At 41.4% G+C, this 18,308-nt stretch overlaps 1 protein-coding gene across 2 annotated transcripts; it reads left to right on the top strand.

Annotated features, from left to right (window-relative positions):
* The first annotated feature begins 180 nt into the window (after positions 1-180).
* Positions 181-16,949, top strand: fam102bb (family with sequence similarity 102 member Bb). 2 transcript variants are annotated; one of them, XM_071925218.2, is made up of 12 exons: positions 181-380; positions 5,070-5,190; positions 6,100-6,129; positions 6,675-6,791; positions 7,288-7,334; positions 8,669-8,763; positions 10,781-10,879; positions 11,422-11,445; positions 13,164-13,407; positions 14,410-14,546; positions 15,020-15,089; positions 15,625-16,949. In XM_071925218.2, the coding sequence occupies exons 1-12, from the start codon at positions 235-237 to the stop codon at positions 15,665-15,667; spliced, it is 1,173 nt and encodes a 390-aa protein (XP_071781319.1). In that variant the 5' UTR covers positions 181-234; the 3' UTR covers positions 15,668-16,949. The 2 variants fall into 2 exon arrangements, with proteins under 2 accessions (XP_071781319.1, XP_071781320.1); XM_071925219.2 differs by lacking the exon at positions 11,422-11,445.
* Positions 16,950-18,308: the final 1,359 nt, after the last annotated feature.

Raw genomic sequence — 18,308 nt, 5'->3', positions numbered from 1 at the left:
CTTGTTTTGAATATGCCACCCCAGAAAGCCTCATTCACCACGAACAAAAGCCTTTATTTTGAAAAGAATGTACCGGAAGTAGCTCCGCTGTAGACCTTCAGGCAGGTTTGAGAGTGACTGTTGTCACCAGCTTCATCATCCTCAACACAACACTAGACTACACTAACACAATGGGGTTGTAATGTCAACGACAGTCGAGATTGGAGCATCCTCTCAAGAGTACTAAAACTGTGTATGGATTTCATGATGATGAAAAAGAAGAAGTTTAAGTTCAAGGTGGATTTTGAGCTGGACGAGCTCTCGTCGGTCCCTTTTGTCAACGGTGTACTCTTCTGTAAAGTCAGACTCCTGGACGGGGGTTTCTCCGAGGAGTCCTCTCGGTGAGGATGTTTGGTTTTCATTCAATAAGAACACACTGGACCAATTTTCTCTGCTAGCAGGCTAACGTCGGCTAGCTAGCTCAGTAGCATTAGCCTCCTAGCTACGTTTCTAGCTATCTACTTGTCTATATACTAACGTTAGTCAGTCGTAATGTGAATTGTGCTCATGTCCAAGCTTCACGTCGTACCAGCGAGACGGTAACCAGCTGGTATTAATTATTAATTAATGAGACCTGTGTGTAGGTAGCAAGGTAAGCGAGGTAGTATTTGCAGTGCCAACAGTAACTGGAGAAAAACAACATTAGCCTATATGTAACAGCTTTATAGCAACGATGAACTGCAATTGAATATCCGTGGAAAAATGTACAGTTTAGTTTGCATGTATTCCTGTTCAAAGCGAAATGGCTGCATTTCGCTTCATAGTTCATAGTTAGGTTTCTTGGGGCCAGACTAATATTCAAAAAGGTTGTGGAATCGATTCTTTGTGCCTAGGCATCCAGCTGATATTAAACATAACTGGTTACTATCTCTATTTGATACTTCGTCAGTGGTGTTAGTCATCTCCAGGGTTGTCACTGACACCTGGTAGGTGGTAAAGTTACTAATGAAGTAGGTGGAAGGTGTCTGGAGACTCATTTGAGGATTCAACATTTTTTATTGACTAAAATCATTAATTTAAACCCATTCTGAAGTCCTAATGCAAGGACACGACAATAACCATTCACATGTCATCATGACATGTGAATGGTTTCATTTATTGTCCCTTGGGGATAATTAAAGTTTTATTGAATTGAAATAGAATAGTACAAAATATTTAGTATCTCGTAATTGAAATGTTCTGCGTAGCTCTATGGGCAGAGCATGACACTAACACTGTCAGGGTTAACTTCGGGGTTTATCTCACTGAGGCCATCTTTGCTGAAAATGTATGCACTCATAGTACTGTTAGGTGCTTTGGATAAAAGCGTCCACTGGTGGCTCAGGTAACTAAATGTTCTTTAGGGGTGTTCAAGGAAACTGGAAGATGAGCTGCCAAAAAGGTTAAAATGCAAAGAGTAAAGCTGATTAATTTGGCTGTGGCTGGTATTTTATGCTGTTGCATCAGGCACAGTTGGAAATTGCTTTGCTAATCTTACAATCAACTTGGCTGGAAATATAGTAAAAGCGGCTGGTTAATTTGTGGAATGTACTATCTTAATTTCCTGCCCCTCAATGCTTCTCCTAATATGTATTAGTAGTGGAGGAGTGGTGAGGAATTACTTGGATTTAAACTGTATCCACTTTATTTTACTTTTATTTAACCAGATGAGTTATAAACACATTCTTGTGAAAAACAGATACAGGAATGTACTTAGTTATAAGGGATATAATAATATGCAAAGGAGGAAAAAATGATCTCAAGCTGCATTTCACTGATTATTTATTTTGCACAGAGCTTCAGGAGAAACAAACATCCATTCCAACAACGACTTGTCTGTCTGAGTCATCGGGATGATTCTGCATCTTTCTGTGCCAGGAATACTGGAGTCAGGACTTTGCACAACTAGGTTCAAATTACCCAGCATTTATAGTCTGTGGCCTTATGTCGGGCATCCTTCGATGGGTCACACAATGGGAAATGCATTGTCTTTGAGCAAGACTGCGAATATTGTCCAGTATTTACGGCCTATGTTGTTGACATGAGTTTGACATATAGACTATTGCTGTAGACCCGATCCAAGTTGCAACCCTCCAATGTCTACAGACTCAACCTTTTTCTGTCCAAGAAACCAAAAATTGAGTCAATATTAGCCCGGTCTCACCCTGGGATCCACAGCAGTGTAATGGCAATGCTGTAACTCTTGTCACGTTGGGACCTAGCAGAGACGATCCTCTCTAATCCATTTTGGGTTCTGACTGGCCTCTGTCATTGGCATCCTCATAGATTACAAAGGGAAAAGCATTGTCTTGGAACAAGGCTGCAGATGGATGGTTTCTCCCTGATTATTTAACAAGCTCTTTTTGTTCTAGAAAGAGCAGTTAATTTAACTCAGCTGAATAGAAAGCCCCTGTGTTTGCTGGATCTTCTGAATCAGGACACTTCTACGGTTATGGCAATAGGGCTATTTCATTGTATTTAGCCTACATTTTTCTAGCTGCGGAGGCAAATTTCCAGCTGTGGGCAGCCACCGCAGCTAAATGACTGTAAAGGAATCCCTGGCAGGTTCTTTCATCCCGAGACCCAAACGATAAACTTAGCCTGGTTCTGAGTCTAATCAAAATATCCTAGTATAGGCTACTTGTCTTTAGGGATCCACCAGAAATGGGGACCCACAATACATAGTGTCAGATACTAGGTTGTATAGAATCGGTTTCAAGTTTTTGAATGAGATGATCAATTGAAGGGTTTGTTGACCAGTGAAATGCTTGATGAATACAGGCCCCTTTGTGTTTTGGGTTAGGTTCCAGCCTATACATTTTAGGTAGAGGAGGAAACAATGGTCACGAGTCTTGGCCTAATGCTTGTCTTGAAAATGTCATTTTTCTACAGCAATTTGATTGGTTAGGCTCCCAAACCAGATAATTTCCTCTGACACATCCCATCTGAGTCATCCCGATTCTGAGTTTAGGGGAAGTGTGGGCTGTTCTTTTATGTTCCTTTCTTTTCCTTTGGCATGGCTTTTAATAGAGACTGGGTCATTGTTTCTGCCCGAGACAAATTGTCTTTGTTACCAAGGGTTATGTTGGGTTTTTTTTTAAACAAAGCAACATTTATTGGCTGAATTCAGCTCTGATCTTTTAATTGCTGCTAAGACAAGGGAAAACCATGAGTCAGATCCAGGTCAAACAGAGTTGGAAATTGTTTTGCGTATGTGACAAAGCAGAAAATTTCAGACTTATTCCCAATGGCAGACCCGAACAATGGCCTTTATAGTTTTGGCAATGACATTCGTGTGCATGACAACCACCATGCACAGTAATCATTACTCCCCAGTGTGCAGGTGGCATGTCATGTACAAAGTAGGCTAATAGTGTTTGGACAATGGTAGGTGAAGAAGGTCTACAGAGGCCTCACTGCACAAGTCAAAAACGAGATCATTCCAATCAGCAAATATGAACATGTAAACAGCTGATCGCACGCTCTCTCATGCATGTAAACAGTTGGCCCCTGATTACTTTTTAGTCGGTTTAGACAGATAATCCTTTTCAAGCCTGCTTGTAAGCGTAGCCAATGTGGGGCATTGAAAGAATATTTGTCAGTGCGTGTATTAATGCATCCCTTGAAGTCAGACCGCAGCTGCCTTTGAACAGAGAGCAGCTGTACTTTAAAAAGGTATCTGACCCATCCAGAGAGTTGAGAGAGGCAAACGAGCCTTCTTCTTACTTCTGTTTTTGCTTAAAACCAGGCTCGCTCACACCCACTAATAGGATTTTGCCGTGCTGAGAAGTACCGCGGGCTACATGTAATCAAGTCAGAATCCCCCCGGCACACAGTGTCCAGCTGGCTGGGAGTTCCCTCTCTGACTCTGGGAGTTCACTCTTTGAAAATATGAACTCCAGGATGATGTCAGGGTTTGTGAATTGGTCACGCATCTGCTGCCTTTTCATTTATAGTGAAGCAGGCATGCACTGCACAACATAGGCCTGTATATTCAGTTCCTATTTGTAACCTAGTCCTAACAAGAGCAATCCCCAAGGCCTATTAACCCGTCCAGTCTTATGTCATCAACATTACAGGGTTAGGTTATTACACAAGACATGACTTGGAGTTTGACAACATTTATTTCTGTCTGTCTCTTTCTTTCTCTGTCTATCCATCTCTCTCTGTTTCTTTTTGTTATTATTTTGGATGCAAATGCATCATTTTTTCTGACTCGTTTCATCATCATCAGTTGTTCAGTTATTAGAGAGGAAAATTGACATGGCGAGGTCAATCAGAATTAATGGAGTGTGGGTTGTCTTAGAGAGAGGATGCCAGTGAATGAGAAGCCATCTGGGGTGTCATAGTGCTACCCACGCATACAGACGTTTTCTCTTTCACTCCACCTCTGCCTTTCTCTGCGAGTAGACTACATCCCACTCTGTTTAACCTTAGTTACTGGCAGAGATTGTGTGTGCATGTGCGAGAGTAAAATATTGTGTTTCTCTGTCGCCGTCATGCCAACACACACAAAGACAGGCCACACACGCTGTCCTAACCTATGGATTCATCGGACAAATTAATCATTGAGTTGAAACAGGATGAGCTACTTTATTAAGTGCTCAGGAAGACCTGAGGCTAAGCACTCTGTTGTATTAGTCTCTCTTGATTCAGTAGCCTTAAGTAGAGAAGAGATGTGAGGAGCATTAATTCAGTAGTATCAAATTCACCCTAAGCATTTTCCATTGTTATGTAATTCACTGAAATGAAATTGTTCCTCTGTATGATTTAAAGCAGGGATGTGATCAGGAAAGCAAAAAGCAAGGCAGGAAAATGGTAAAATGTCCATTTAGAAATCAGTGGGAAAAATACTAATCCAATCCCTGTTTGTGAATCCAGTCTGTCGGCTTGTGGCTACACTTAATATTATTTTGAGGCTTTTGACATGCAAGAGCAGTTGTACAGCTGGCTCTGAACGACTACACATTGCGAGTGCATGGTATTTGCCTGTGCCGACTGCTTGCTTAAGCCACAAAAACGCCCTAACTCTTTGTGATTTCCCCATACAGGGAGCCAGTGCAGGCCAACTGTGTTCGCTGGAGGAAGAGGTTCTCCTTCCCCTGTAAGATGAGCGCCAGCGCAGGAACAGGCATACTGGACCCCTGCGTGTGTCGAGTCTCTGTCAGAAAGGTACACTATGGCTCTATTTAGCTGCCCGTTATACAGTGAGCTCCTCCAAATCTTGGGACATTAACACACATTTTAATGTTCTAGCTCCATACTCTTACACTTCGGAGGTGAACAAACAAAATCAGTGGGAGGTTAAAGCTACACAGGGAAAGGTTTTTATTTAAAAATATACTGGTATTGTCAGTCTCATCATGGGGCTGCAATAGAGAAGAGCGTCCCATCCCCACTTATTGAGACCTTGTAGATTCACCAGGTTAGCTCAAATAAAATTGTGGTGTCGGGTATGAGGAGAAAGTGGCAAATTGAAACTTGAGAGCGAAATCCAAACTGTCTCCGAAACAGCAGTGAGCAGCGCTCTGTCCAGAGAAAACTGGACTCGCCAACGTTAGATCTTTTTCCCCTCTTGTCCCTTTGTTATCCTTTGGTATAAAGCATCACATACCGGCCGGATTGGTAAACATGACCGTGCTGTGTGCAGTTTACTGACATTACATTACATTATTTCCGGGTATTGAAGGTCATATTTTACTTACCTCCTCCCAATTGGAGCCGCCGCCACGCAAAGTTGCCTAGTGCAGCTTTAAAGTACAGACTGAGAGTTTTCAATTGAAGTCATTTAGCTTTCATTTGTAATATGAAATCATTTCATTTTTAATATTGTCAAACATAATCTTAAATTCAACTTAACTTCTATAAGGCCACACATAAAACCAGGACTGTAGTATTCGAGTCTGATCTCCTCATTGAAGCAGTACGGAGATAAACATTTACATTTTTTTTTCCGAGGTTAATGTAGCCTAAATCTCAAAAAAACACATGATGGGAAGATGGTGATCACTTTTCTCAGCTTTTCTAGCTGGGAACATTTTTGAATTCAACATTGAATTAGCTTATGCTACTCTTTTGCAGGAGCTGAAGGGTGGGAAGGCATATGCAAAGGTAATTTCTCAGACGTTTGTTACCCACACACACACACACACACACACACACACACTTCAGGTAGCCTAGATTTACAGTAATCAGTGGTGTTTATGTAGATGACCTTATGAGCCCATAGCAAACACATGGCTTCCACTGCCTGCAGGTCGGCTCATTATGTCATGTGGGCTCACTTTCCATGTTTAAAAGTAATTGTTTACTGAGCATGCTAAACCTGTTCTTGTGCACTTTAGTAAAGAGATGACTTTCAACATTTTTTTCAGAATATCAAAAGTGCAGATTTAGAATGACCAGATAGTTACTGATGAACATTGAATTGAGTTTCTCTCGTAGTCAAAAGCTGTCTTCTAATGATTGCATTAGAGATGTGATGGAAAGAGATGTTAATATTTTCCTGTTAAATTAAATTAAGGTTGTCTTGCGTCCAGAGCACTGCTCTTTACATCTAGAGGTTGTCAAAATAATGATGCGAAAATAGACAAGCAGCAGATCCATCACTTGAGACAGAGATAGAAGGTCACCCAGTGTCATTCTCTTTCCTATAGCTTGGTTTTACAGACCTGAATTTGGCAGAGTTTGCTGGCTCAGGGAATACAACCCGCAGATGTCTGCTGGAAGGCTACGATACCAAAAATACTCGTCAGGATAACTCCATTCTCAAGGTACCATTCCAGGACAGCACTCCAATTTCTCTTCTTCGAGGGGATGCCTTCGACGGCATTTTGAATTCAAGTCTGTATAACTGTAACATTCCTCATTAAAACCAATGGGTATGACTAGGTGTAAGCTTGCCCATTAAATTGCAGCTAGAAACATCCATTGAATAAGAAGAGCAGTAGCTGTCATTTGAAGTGAAAATGTAAAAAAAAAAATGTCTCTTCATATTGTCCTACCTCACTACTGGCAGTGTCTGTTGCTTTTAATGAGGAATTCTTCCAATGCTAATAAACAGTATGACAAACCCCTGGTGAAAAAAAATCATCGGTTAATCTGCATTCAGGTTTCTCTAATGAGTTTTGAAGTCTTAATATTCCATTCCATTCCAACCTTTCTTGTTTTTGTCTTTGATATCTTGTAATCCATGCTAATTCAAAGCACCTGAAAAGCTTGGGTTTCAGTCAAAACTGAATCAATTAACAAATCTTTCCTCTGCAATAGGTTATCATCAGTACACAGCTCATGTCAGGGGACCCCTGTTTTAAAACGTAAGTGTTACCTTTAGGCGATATTTTCCCACCTTTCATTTACTAATGATAGTGTATTCATTATTTATTATCTGATAAAGATTGGATTGAGGAACCTTTTCATTGCAAAAGTCACCTTTGTGTTTTGACTAAAAAAAAACAATAATGAATTCACCCTGACACTCAAATCCACCATTCTCAGGTTCATGTGCTCTACAGTGAAACACTGCACAGTTGCTTGAAATTTCCCTTTGAAACCAAAGCCAACCCATTGACCTTAACTGTACTGTAATCCAGAGGGATGCTGATGTTTCAATGTAGTTGTGAGGATCTTTTAGCGTTTGCTTCAGTTGAGGTTTTATATAAAGTAAAAGAAATAAACTTAGGACACTTTTGAGGCCAATAACAAAATAATGTAGTCTGTTAGTAGGAAAATTAACACTTTTAATGGGGCGGTGCAGGCAGCAAGGTATCTAATATCAGCTCCATGCTGGACTCTGAAATATATTAAGCACCAAAGTTAAGACGGCAAAGCTGCTTTCGTAATCTGCTACTGGTTCCATTTGTGTGGGAATTGTTCCAAGAATGCCAGCTGTGGGCTTGGGTGTGGTACTGACAGTTGTCGGCATTGGCATTCAGCTTAGCTTAAACTAATATTATGCTCTGTCTGACATGGGAAAGTTGCATGGGAACAACAATAGTGATTAATGTCAATCATCTCTTTGATCTACATATTACTCAATAATTGAAATGTGGGAGATTGCATGAAAATTGGAAGGTTATGACTTGTATGTACCATGTAAAAATATGGACTTAGTCAACTTCCCTGGTTAAAATAAGGGTTAAAAAAAAGTATTTCACCTCCCTGCGAGTTTGGCCTGGATACCGTTAGACACTAATTTTCAGTTAACAAGTGATAGGCCATAGCTTGCCAAAGTAGTTCTTCCTCAGTCTGGTAGAGCACTGAAAAAGGGAATGTAGGGTACAAATGTGCTTTTCGGTTAAAATATGTGTCAGAACAGGGAGCAAAATGCTACTTTACCCAAGGGCAAAATATGACCTAAAAATTATACAGTAGCCTGTATGTTTGTGCCAAAAGCCATCTTCTGTTTTTTTCCAACCAGAATTTAAATACTTAGAATATATATATTCGCTGTTAGACTTAGTTCAATGGTAATATTTTATATGACTTTCTTCTTTATTTTATTTATCCTCATTCTCCTCATTTATCCTCATGCTCCAGTTTTTCTCTTTCTCACTCCCCTCTGTATTTTTTCTTCAGAATTATTTACATAATTGACACATTGAAATAAAAGATAGGCAGTGCAGCTTCAGTGTCTTTTCTCTGTCACCAGGCCTCCCTCCACAGCCACTGTGATCGGGATCCAGGGCGATGGAGAGAGCCTGCTGGAGGAGAGGAGAGGAGGGGATTCGCAGAAAGCCTGTCCAGGTGTCTCTGCCTACTGAGCCCATTACATTTATATACACAACTGGATGTTGGGCACCTTTCTTGGCCGGTCTAGTTGACAACCATCTACTTGATAGTCGTCATTGGCCATTAAAGTTTTGGCTAATTCTATCTGTATTCATATAGCTACATATTTTACATATCCATATGAAAATATGAAATTGGGGTGGCAGGAACATTGACAAGTTTACACAGTTGCATCAAAAGAGTATTTGTCAGATTTGTGTTTATTCATTTTGATCATGATGAAGCGGGATCACAAAATCCTACCAGCTTCATGCTAGCTGAAACATGCACAAACAACTTCAGGGCTTGTATTCATAAGGTTTTTCATAACATACTACTGATCTGAGCAAAGTTTCCCCCGTAAAGGTCCCATATTGTGGAAAACGGGATTTCCCTTGCCTCTTCGATTATAAAGGAGTTGGATGTGCTATCTAAACATGGTGAAAGTATCAAAACGCACGGTCAGCAACTAAATCCACACAATCCATATTAGTGTCACAAAGGTTCGCTCAGTATCATTTTTGTAAGAAATAATAGACTAACAAAGTGTTTTTTTCAAAGCGGTTGAGCGGTTGTTTATTACCGGAGAGTTTTCCCTACCTGTAGCTGCCGGGCTGCGTTGTCTCACGTTTCACTCTTGAAACGGTTAGCCAATCAGAACAGAGGGGTCGTTAATATTAATGAGCCTTAAAGACACAGCGACAGAAACAGCCTGTTCTTGGCGAAATTAAGGTGTAAAAATGGTTTGAGAGTGTTTTTGGTACATGACACCACACAAATGGCTTTGAATGGACCTCAAGACATAAAATGAAACACTGGAAAGTGGAGAATATGGGACCTATAAGTCACAGTGAGGTAAAAATGGTCATGTTACCTGACCAGTGATCATTAATCAGTGTTGTCAATCGTAGACATTCTGTGAGTATGGCACCAGAGGTGGAGCTAGACGGGACTTCTATTTATTGGCATAAATCATTAATCATCAGTTACTTGTCTTCACTTTTCAATTCAGAGGAGGGTTAATGATGCACAAGCTTCAGTGCAACTAGATTATCACCTGTCTTAGCCATACAAGATATTTTTATTGGCAGGCTAGCTAGTTAAGCTGCAAATATTGATCTTTTAAATTGTGTCTAATTGATTCTTCTTGTGTGTGTGCTTGGGTGTTTGTGTATGTATATACAATGTACTCTTGCTTCATTTAACTGCTATGTAGGCTATGTCTCATCCAGTGTTGTGAAAAGACTTCTCTTCCAGCTGTCCCTTTCTGCTACATCTCTCTCCCCTCACTCCATCCCCCTCTCTCCTCTCTATCCTTCTCTTCCTTGTTCTGTGTGTGTGTGTGTGTGTGTTTTCATGTGTGTACACATTGGAGTGTTGTATGCCTGTTCCTCCTGGAAGCTTCAGAGAGTAGTGCTGCTCTTTCATGTATAATTTAAACTAGCTCTCTCTTAGATTCGCTACAATCTGCTCCGACCCCTGTGGGTACGCTCTCAAATGGTTAAAAATAGGATTGTGTGTGCGCGTGCAAGCGTGTGTGTGTGCTTTAGATTATGTTGTCTTCTAGCATTTGAACTATGGACCCTTTGCAAGGAGATTATCCTGGCTGTGCGTGTTTGCTGCGTATGTGCACGTATAGTGTGAGCTGTATATTTCAGTTCATGTGGTAGGTTTGGTGAATAAGCAGTTTTTAGGACGATGTTGGAAGTCGAGTTATTTGGTGGACAGACAGTTATCACATCATCTCTACATGTCTTCTGCCTCGATTATTTGTCGGCCCTTGTTCCTTTCCGACTATATTAGGGCTGGAATATTACAGGACTCTCAGGGGTAAATTTGTTTCCATGAAAGGTAACCCATGTAGGATTTTTTCTTAATACTCAAAAGCATTGTCAGATGATAGCAAATAACTTTTTTGCAATAGAACAGACTGATTGCTTCCAGGCCTTTGTCAACCCCTGCCTCTCCTTTCTTCTGTTCTCCAACCTGGCAGAGAGTCGAGAAGGGAAGTGCGCCGTGGTTCCTGATGAGCTTGGGGGCTGCGGCCACTCTCGAACCTCCAGCTACGCCAGCCAGCAGTCCAAACTCTCAGGTAGACTCTCTCTCCCCTAAGTACATTTGAAGGTTTCATTCTCATTTTCTGGTATTAAACTTGTCCCTGGCCTACCTGGCGCAACAGGCACTCATGCATACTATTTTTACAAACCTACCTTGTATTTTGAGTAGTTTTCTTTAACTTTTTCCAATAATGGACCTCTGTAGAACTAGACACGTCTGCTCTCAAAGGTTCACAAAAATGCAACTCCAACACAAGGAAACAAGTTTAATAGCCCAAAAAAAATTGAACCCTCTAAAACAGCCGTGACATACTTAACTATCAACATAGCGCAGTATATGTTGAGCATGTAAACCATGCTTACATGCCACAGCTTGTAGAGAATGCATTAGAGATGCATTCACTGTTTTTCTGCTCCGTCAACTCCCAGTGTGCACCATGTTATGTTCACCAAACTGTTGAGCATAACAGGCAGCATTATGGTCATTTTTCACAATTACTTCCACCTGTTTGCATCATACAGGGAGCAGCTAAATTTCCACTTTTCCATATTAATGTTTTCCTTTTTGTCTGTCCAGTATGTTTTAGGGCACATGCAAACGGTAAGCTCTCTTAACAATGCCTTGAATCAGTTGAGGCCAAGTTGCTACAGGGAGAAATCTGAGAAAATCGGGGTACTGTGAGAAAGCCTGGGAAAAATCGGGTTTTTTTCCCCCCGTTTATCCTTTAGTTTATATGGGGTGGCAAAATTGGGGCTAAATAATGTCAAAAACTTAAGTGTGCACCCATTTTCTGTTTTCCTGTCTCCTTTTATGATTTAAAAGGGATTGACCTTACCTTGAACATCTCTGTGCATGCCATGTGTAAGCACTTCAGCCACTGCCCTCATAAGCCCCGCAGGAAGGCTTTTTCCTCTACATCCTCTACATACCAGGCACATATCCTGGCTCTTTGGGTGGTTACCTTAATCATATTGTCTGTGAAAAAAAAAATCTCTCACTTTTCCACTTCCACTTAGGACTGATTTACACAAGTGAAAAATGTGACTTTTTGCATGTATTCAAAAAGAGCTCTCATCAAAGCAAGGTTTTTTGGTTTGTTAGTGAGAATCTGGCTTTGAAACTGACTGCCACGTCCAAGCAGGCTTGGTGAGTGAGTGTCAGAGTCAAAACTAGATGCTACCACTTTAAACTAAAAAAAAATAGTCCTCGGCTCTTCTCAAAACCTGCGTGAAAAGCTACATTTTCCACTGCAGAAAATGGGCCTGGAAGCTTGAAACGAGGAAAGCTTTCAACTGAGAGGAGGGGAGAGATGGAGCTATTTTTCAATGACACTCCACCAGAACCATTTAGACCTTAGGCTTGAGCTTCCATTACAGGCGGATCAGATAACGGTAATAAAAGATCTGAGAGGAAGTGGACAGATGCACTAAGAACAGCCCTAATGGCAAACTCATTCTGAAAATGTATTTTCTGACATTGCCAAGGAGGGATCATGTATGAGAGTGATCATCAGTGCTAGGCCGCTGACGTAAGGCGACGATGTATCAATAAAAATCTGAGACATCGTACCTGTAGAATGGCCATATTGCCTCATCCAGGGTTGTATTTGAAGCGAACCGGTTGTTAGTGTGTGGGAGGTTTTTCTCTCTCTCGTGGCTGTAGTATGACGCCCTGAGATGTCTCTTGCTTTTAACAGCTAGCTGCAGATATGAATAGCACGTGAGTGTGTGGGCGCTGCTGTAGCTCTACTCAGATGCTAAATCATTGAACACACTGCAAGTCTAAAATCTACTCAACAGCACAGCAAATTAGGTTTCAACAGCAAAAAGCTAACAAAATGATTTTTATCATTTCTTAAGAATCAGTGAATCTTGATTGAATGAACTCTGTTGATTCTGATATTAGGCAATATAACTGCATCTTCATTAACATTTGTCTCCCATTAGCTAATCATGAAGACGTTTGTGTGTATATGACATCATAGTGACCCTATCTTTTGCATTAGTGGTTGAATGCAGACTATTAGTGCTATAACCGCATAGATTGTAACATTATTGATATATCTCCATAGCAGTGGGCCTCAATCTCACACTAATGCAGTGCCGCACAGGGCAAAGCTTTCCATCACTGATAGATGTGTCCCATTAACCTAGTGTGATCACAGGAGCACAGATAGCAACATATTAAGAGCTGCTGGTCAAAGAGCAAATGGTTCTGTCTTTGAGAGAGGAAAAGTACGCTCATAGCTTGAATTAATTTGAACATGGTAAGAAGCGCCGCTGTACGGTTCTAAATACATCATTGCCCATCCCTTCCAGGCTACAGCACCGGTCACTCCCGCTCCTCCAGCCTGTCGGAGTTCAGCCACCGTAGGAACCATTCGGTGGGCAGCGCCTCCACGGGCATCGGCAGCATCCCGGAGCCCAGCGAGGACCGGGACAGGGAGGCCAGGCCCTGCCCTGCGCTGCCCGAACACCCCCTCCCCACGCCCAGCACCTCCACCACTAGCAACCCAGCAGGCACACCGGTCCGGAGCGCCTCGTCCTGCGAACGCCTCAACAGGTGAGCAAGTCCGTTTATTCGCCAAGTAAGGAAGGATAGAAACATAATGAATGAAAAGTACCTACAAATGCAGCCAGTGTCGAAGTCCTGTTTTTTTTAGATGCTTGCTGCTTTACCACTGCAGTTTTTCCAAGTGGAATTTGCTTGAAAATCTACTGCAATGCATAAACACTGTGCACAAAAGATTATGAATAAAGTCACAATATCCTAGAAGTCAGTAAGTCAAGCAAACAGTTGACCTCTTTTTATTGTGCACTCTGTGCAAAGGATGTAATTCAAGGTGCGACATTAGCAAAGTTATATTAGGAAGTAAAAACAAATTTTAGAGCGTTCAGAGGAAATCACACACCTGAGTCATATGTCACATTTCAGAAGGCAGCTGTCGTGGTAAAAAGCTGTGGGGCAGAGCAGAGGAAGAGTGTCTGTGGCTTCGTTATGCAGTGTCTGTGGAAGCTCTTAAAGAAAAAAACATTCACATTCATTCTGTTTTCTGGATCTAATATTAAACGGGACCTGTGTCCATCTGTGGATCAGGTGGAGCATGTTCCTCAAACTCATGGCTGGGGATAAAACCTGGGCAAAAATACACTTGAATATGGTTTGAAGTATTTTAATTGCTTGAGATGCAATAGGTTTTCAACGTATCCGAAAATGTTACTTACACACCTCAAAAACCCCACAAAATCATGTATTTGCCATGGTAAACTCAGTAGTTCATGACATCTGATGACTTTTGTGGGTTTTCAAAGTAGTCTAAATTCCATGGAACACTATGACACTGATGAGTCAGCACAAAATGGACACCAAATGTATCTGTAAGGACATTTTCAGCCGCCTCAATCGAGTCCCTAGAATCATTCACTGACTACGCCCCTTTTTAACAGAAATGCAAATTCAGCACGAGCATCAGACAATATTTTCAGATTAAACTGGAAGCCAGTAGCAGTGGTGAAATGGACACAAAATGACTCCACCCCCTCCCTCCCTCCCTCCCTCCCTCAGACACCCAGTGAAGCAGGACTCCATGGAGTCCCAGCTGAAGAGAATGGACGACACGCGGGTAGATGCTGACGACGTCGTGGAAAAGATCCTCCAGAGTCAAGACTTCACACCCAGCCTACTGGACTCCAGCGCTGAGGGTGAGACACACACACACACACACTGCCACAATAGTCATTAGTTTGGATTCTTTGTGTAGTCTAGATGAAGCCCTGACGAAGGCCTTTTTCTGTGAGCAGATGTTCCCAAACAGATTTTTCCCATCTCGTATTGTCTCTTGGGAAAATGATAAAGTCATAAAATGCAACCATATCATCATACTCTGGAGTGCTGTATGTGATAAGTGCCTGGTGGCTTTGCATAACACAATAATTATATTGAAAATGTCATCGTACCCCTCGAGTCAATCTGTGTGCTTGAAGGAGTAGGGCACCGTTTATTCTCTCCAAGGTCTCACCCAGCTAACAGCTGAGAAAAGAAAGCTGCTGTCAATACATGATTATTTTTAGATTGCCTAGCAACTAGCTGCTCCTGATGACAGGAATTTTACAGGAGGATGCTGGTGTCCTCTCTACTAAATGGATGTTACTAAAAGCGTGTCTGTCCGTTTCAGAGGAAGGCCTGCGTTTGTTTGTTGGCCCCGGGGGAAGCACGGCCCTCGGAAGCCATCACCTTCCCACCAGGTGAGTCTTGCAACCAGTGCATGATCTTCTCAAAATTTGTAATTTTCAACTGTAAGATAAAGGTTATCATCAGCACTGCAGTCTGTCCTACTATAGGCCGCTTTGTGTCTGTATTATTTCACTATTCCCTCTACCAGCTGCATTTAATACCCATGTTACCAGTCTGCCAGAAGGGGTTTTCTTCATATCTCATTGCTTAAATCAACCCCGAGAACTGAAATCTGGAACTCAAATGAAAACCTGCAGCAGATCATTGCGGCTGCTGTTTGTCAGATAGAGCAGTATGAGAAAACTTTACATGCAGCATCCTTAGTTAAAACAATATTCTTCTCAGTCTGTTTTGTTTAAACCTGCACCAGGCAACTTCACACTTTGGCGGCCCCAAGTGGCAGCAGGAGATAAGTGTCAAAGTAAAAAAGTTAAAGTACCATCTTCTTAACAGTAGAGAGAGAGGGGGTGACACGCATCTTAAGTTGTGAGTTGTGAGCCATCAGGACACACCAAAGAGAACTTGTGTCTTCTCTTGTCGTCCCAGGGTTGGTGCAGGAGCGTACGAGCAGGTGGTGATAAAGCGTTAGACCCGCAGCCTCTCAGAGATGGACCCAGGAACACCAGGAATGAGGCTGTGTCCATTTCAATCTCTGTCCCAGCAGCAGCACACACGTCCGATCCACACCGTGTCTATCCAGGCCACTCAGCGAAGGGTAGACGTTACAACAGTGCCACCTTGTGTTCATTTCTGCTACATGCACTGTAGCTCCCTGAATAGATTTTTAGAGCGAGAGGTGGACAGTCATCTCAGTCAGGACTTAGGTGTATAAACGCAGTCAGTGGCATGTTTTACCCACTGCAAATGAAACACATTGATTGTTTAAAAAGTTCTCCATGCATGAGTGGAACCCCTTCATTTCTGGCTCCCTGTCCACTCCTCGTTTTCCTCCTCGGTGTAGATTAGATTTCGAGGTCAAGTTTATCACCCAGCCTCCAACTCCAACCAATTTGAAACGGTTAGAAACTGGAAGAAAACGATTAACCTTTCCTCTCTAACAGAGGACAGGTGGGTCAGGTTCTGTGTGTGCGCACCATCAGAATGAACTGAAATCTGCGCTGAAGAGGAATATGCCATGCTTTTTCGATACATTCCGTAGTGATCCGTTTTTGTCTTCTGGCGACGACGTCTTTGTTTTGACTGCCTTTTACGATATGTTCTATTTTATGTTCACCAGTAAGCTGCTAAAAAGCCGTAGTCGTTAGCCCTCTGACACCCGCCGGTGCTTTGAGGGTGATGAAGATATTTTGCTACAAAGATAAAGGCATCAGACTTGAGCTGACTGTGTGTGTGCGTGTGCGATTGTGTTTGCTATGTGGTAAGACCACTTTTTTTTTTAATTATGGGATGAATGATATGAAATGACCTCTTATAAGGGATGGCATTCTGTTTAACTGTATAGAGAAAATGGGAGAGCATGACAATTTGCCTACCTGTAATTGTAGAAGTCCCACTTCTTATTTGTTTGGTACACTGCTTCACCATCTGAGGATTTTTTTTTTTTTTAGAAAATCCTGCAGTACTAATGCCGAATAGGGTAGAGGCGACTTCTATGACGACTACCACTGTAGAAGGGTATACACTATATGTCCAGGGTTCGAGGTGGGTATACACTGTATACCTACGCATTGCAACTCAACTATATGAGTCTTCTGAAGCTGGGCTGTTGAGACCTACAGCAGCGAACAAATGGATGATCCTGTGACTTGCAAGAATTTGATTCTTGACCAACTGATGCATACTGTAGTTTTCTCACGTCAGCATTGTACAATGGACAAGTTAAGTAATCCACTGCCATGAAGAAAAGACAACGCTGCCTGTGTTAAAAAAAATACGAGTAATACTGTGAGATGCGTGTGTATATCTCCTAGCAGCATATCAACTTTTAGAATTGAGAAGTGTCTTTTGATAGTGTCAAATACAAGAATAATCCGAGCTACAGACAGAAATCTCATCTGTGATTCAAAGGCTAATGACTCCGCCTAGTTTGCCTGTAAAGTGCAACAACACAACAGTAGAAAACTGCTGTGAATTTTGCACTCCTAATAGTGTCACGCTTGTTGAATTATCTGCATTTCTAGGCTAATAGGAAACTAAGTGTCCAATTTATCAGACTGACAGCAAATTAGCACAAGTACACAACTTACTATTATTACCTGGAACCTCGTCAGGCCTATGCATACACAGTAATGAGAATGAATATTCAAAAACATTAACTAGTGACAACAGACTGTACATTACGTGTAATCTTGTGTCTCCTGTCATAAGCCATAGTAGAGGTAGCTATACTCGCCTCTTTAAGATAAACTATACATGTTATAAGCCAATATCTGCACAAGTGTCATCAATGTACGGTATTTTAACTGTAAAATCAGTGTTCTCAGTTTGTGTTTGTTTTTGTGTTTGTATGTTCTGCATGATTTAGATGTCCTTTGTTAGTTGAATAGCTTTGACTCTATATTGCCATCACGTTTGTAGGATATCACTTTGTGTTAAGAGAATTCTCCATTGTTCATTTATTGATATTGTGCCATCTTTTATTCAGAATATTTCCATATTGAAGGAACTCGCCTATCTAGCGTGTAGGAGTTGGAGTTTTATTCTCACTACTTCATTAAGACAGTCAGTGTGTAGTATAAGAATCTTTGCTACCAAATATCAACTCTTGGAGTTCTCTATTGAAAAATAGAAAAATAGTTAATTGTATTTTTTTGTTGTTGATAAAAAAATCACTTGTTTTACCTGTGTGAGGCAGGTATGTTCATTTTGGTACCTAACATGTTGTTACAAACATGGTTGCTTCTTCTCTTCTGTGAAGCTGTGCTTATATGGAGCTGTAAAATGTATTCTCCTGTAAAGTGATGTTCTTCTTCGCTGTCTTCGACAGTGTCCAGTGTTTCCTGTTGCAGACCTGTCCTTTTGACCAACATTTTGCTTCCTTAACAAGTGTACTGTATGCTTTAAATGTGTACCTTGCACTGTTGAATAAAATATACAGTTCAAAATATTCTCCAGGTATTTGTTTCCCTCTGTCAACCAGAGTAATCATGATGCAAACATTTACCCATGTTATGGATTTTATTGGGTCTACAACTGAACACCATCAGTGAACATGCTCTTACATTTTAGAGGCCAAAGGTTATTTTGTTTTCACTGACCTGTCTATAAAG

This window comes from Centroberyx gerrardi, chromosome 9, assembly GCF_048128805.1.
Source record: "Centroberyx gerrardi isolate f3 chromosome 9, fCenGer3.hap1.cur.20231027, whole genome shotgun sequence".
In the NCBI taxonomy this organism is placed as follows: Eukaryota; Metazoa; Chordata; class Actinopteri; order Beryciformes; family Berycidae; genus Centroberyx; species Centroberyx gerrardi.
Note: the sequence above shows the minus strand (reverse complement) of the source record. Positions and strands in the feature narration are given on the sequence as shown.